Source organism: Sinocyclocheilus anshuiensis, unplaced genomic scaffold (genome assembly GCF_001515605.1).
Source record: "Sinocyclocheilus anshuiensis isolate Anshui unplaced genomic scaffold, SAMN03320099.WGS_v1.1 scaffold194, whole genome shotgun sequence".
NCBI lineage: Eukaryota > Metazoa > Chordata > Actinopteri > Cypriniformes > Cyprinidae > Sinocyclocheilus > Sinocyclocheilus anshuiensis.
The window spans coordinates 2,213,413-2,215,251 of NW_015546074.1; the positions used below are offsets into that span (position 1 = coordinate 2,213,413).

Sequence of the window (1,839 nt, forward strand, 5' to 3'; positions counted from 1 at the left end):
TATATATATATACACACACACACACACACACACACACACACACACACACACACACACACTTCAATTTGTCACAGCTTTGAATTTCAAATGAGAAGAGCAGTCTTCTAAAGCTCTTGCTTTTCATCCCCTACTATTAATAAGTAAATTAATGTGAATCAACCATGTTTAGCATGTTTACCATGTCTGCCACTCTGCACAGGCTGTCTGACAGTTTGTCAAATATCTCCACGGTCTGGACTCCTGGAGGGCAGCGGCAGGCTTTCTCCACCAGCTGCTGTGTCTCCTGCAGGGCTCTGTCCTGGACCACCTCAAAGCCCCCCACAGAGCTGAGCTCAGGGACACCAAACAACCCCTGACAAATACACACCGTTTGTATTTTACTCTAATAAAGGACAATTACAATTAGACAGATCCAGACAGGCACGTACCACATTTTGGTGGAAGAGGTCTAGTCTCCTGTGGACTCTGGCATTGAAGGCAGCTGCTACAGGTGACCAGGTGGTGACTGTCCTCCAGACCCGCGCTGCTGTCGCCTGTCTGAGCAAACACACCAGCGGTCTGTACACTGACATTACTGCACGGAACTCCACATTCACGGTCAACAAAACCGACAACTGAACTACCTAGACTAAACAACTCTAACAAACGGAGCAGCACTGCAGTAAAACGCAACTTCACGGGGTTTTAAGAAAAGAGGAATGACATGCTCCTTCCAATGACAGTGAGCACACTGATTTTACAGCAGCACTTTCGACACGGAAATAAATTCGTGAGAATTTCTAAAATCATATTTCACTCTTTAGGAACGCTAAAATGTGTTTAATTAAACCAATACAGTTTTAATAAAATTGTTCACAAGATGTTCAAAGATGTTACGGTGAGTTTAAACCACCTTTGGTTTAAATCGAAAGTGAATATAAGAGATTCATCTTGGTATTTCAAAATAAAGGTTCAACTATTATCTGAACAATAATCTCAACGACGACGACGACTACTACTACTACTAATAAATAATAATAAACAATAAACAATCTGTTATGACAACTTAAACATTTGCACTTGTTCTCTGTATATACTACTACTATTACTAATACTGTTTTGTCAACTTAAACATTGACACGGAAATAAATTCGTGAGAATCTAAAATCATATTTCACTCTGTAGGAACGCTAAAATGTGTTTAATTAAACCAATACAGTTTTAATAAAATTGTTCACAAGATGTTCAAAGATGTTACGGTGAGTTTAAACCACCTTTGGTTTAAATCGAAAGTGAATATAAGAGATTCATCTTGGTATTTCAAAATAAAGGTTCAACTATTATCTGAACAATAATCTCAACGACGACGACGACTACTACTACTACTAATAAATAATAATAAACAATAAACAATCTGTTATGACAACTTAAACATTTGCACTTGTTCTCTGTATATACTACTACTATTACTAATACTGTTTTGTTAACTTAAACATTTACATTTTTCATCCCATACATTTTAATATATTACTTATCAACAGTTCTCTGTATATGAATATTATTATTAATTTCCTATTATTCATATTATTAATAATTTCATTAATAATTTCACATAACTTTAACATCAACTTAACACATGTTTTTACATAATAATTATTATATATACTTAATAATTATTTGAGTTAATGGCAGTAACATAATTTACATTTATTCTAATTTATTCAATATTTTTCTAAATTAATATTGTCAGCTGGTTTTATCAAGATAAGAGAATAATTTGGATATGTTGGTAAATGGAATTTACTGTTTTTTTTTACATCTATCTATCTATCTATCTATCTATCTATCTATCCGTCGGTC

General features: G+C 34.4%; 1 protein-coding gene across 3 annotated transcripts in view; it reads right to left on the reverse strand.

Annotated features, from left to right (window-relative positions):
- Positions 1–893, reverse strand: part of mipepa (mitochondrial intermediate peptidase a) — a 23,412-nt gene extending 22,519 nt beyond the window's left edge. For all 3 annotated transcript variants that reach the window (XM_016501242.1, XM_016501241.1, XM_016501240.1), the window contains exons 1-2: positions 429–893; positions 179–352 (exon numbers count right to left, since the gene is read on the reverse strand). In XM_016501242.1, coding sequence (XP_016356728.1) covers positions 179–352; positions 429–572 — 318 coding nt within the window. In that variant the 5' untranslated portion in view covers positions 573–893. The remainder of the gene's footprint in view (positions 1–178; positions 353–428) is intronic.
- Between the last annotated feature and the right edge of the window lie 946 nt (positions 894–1,839).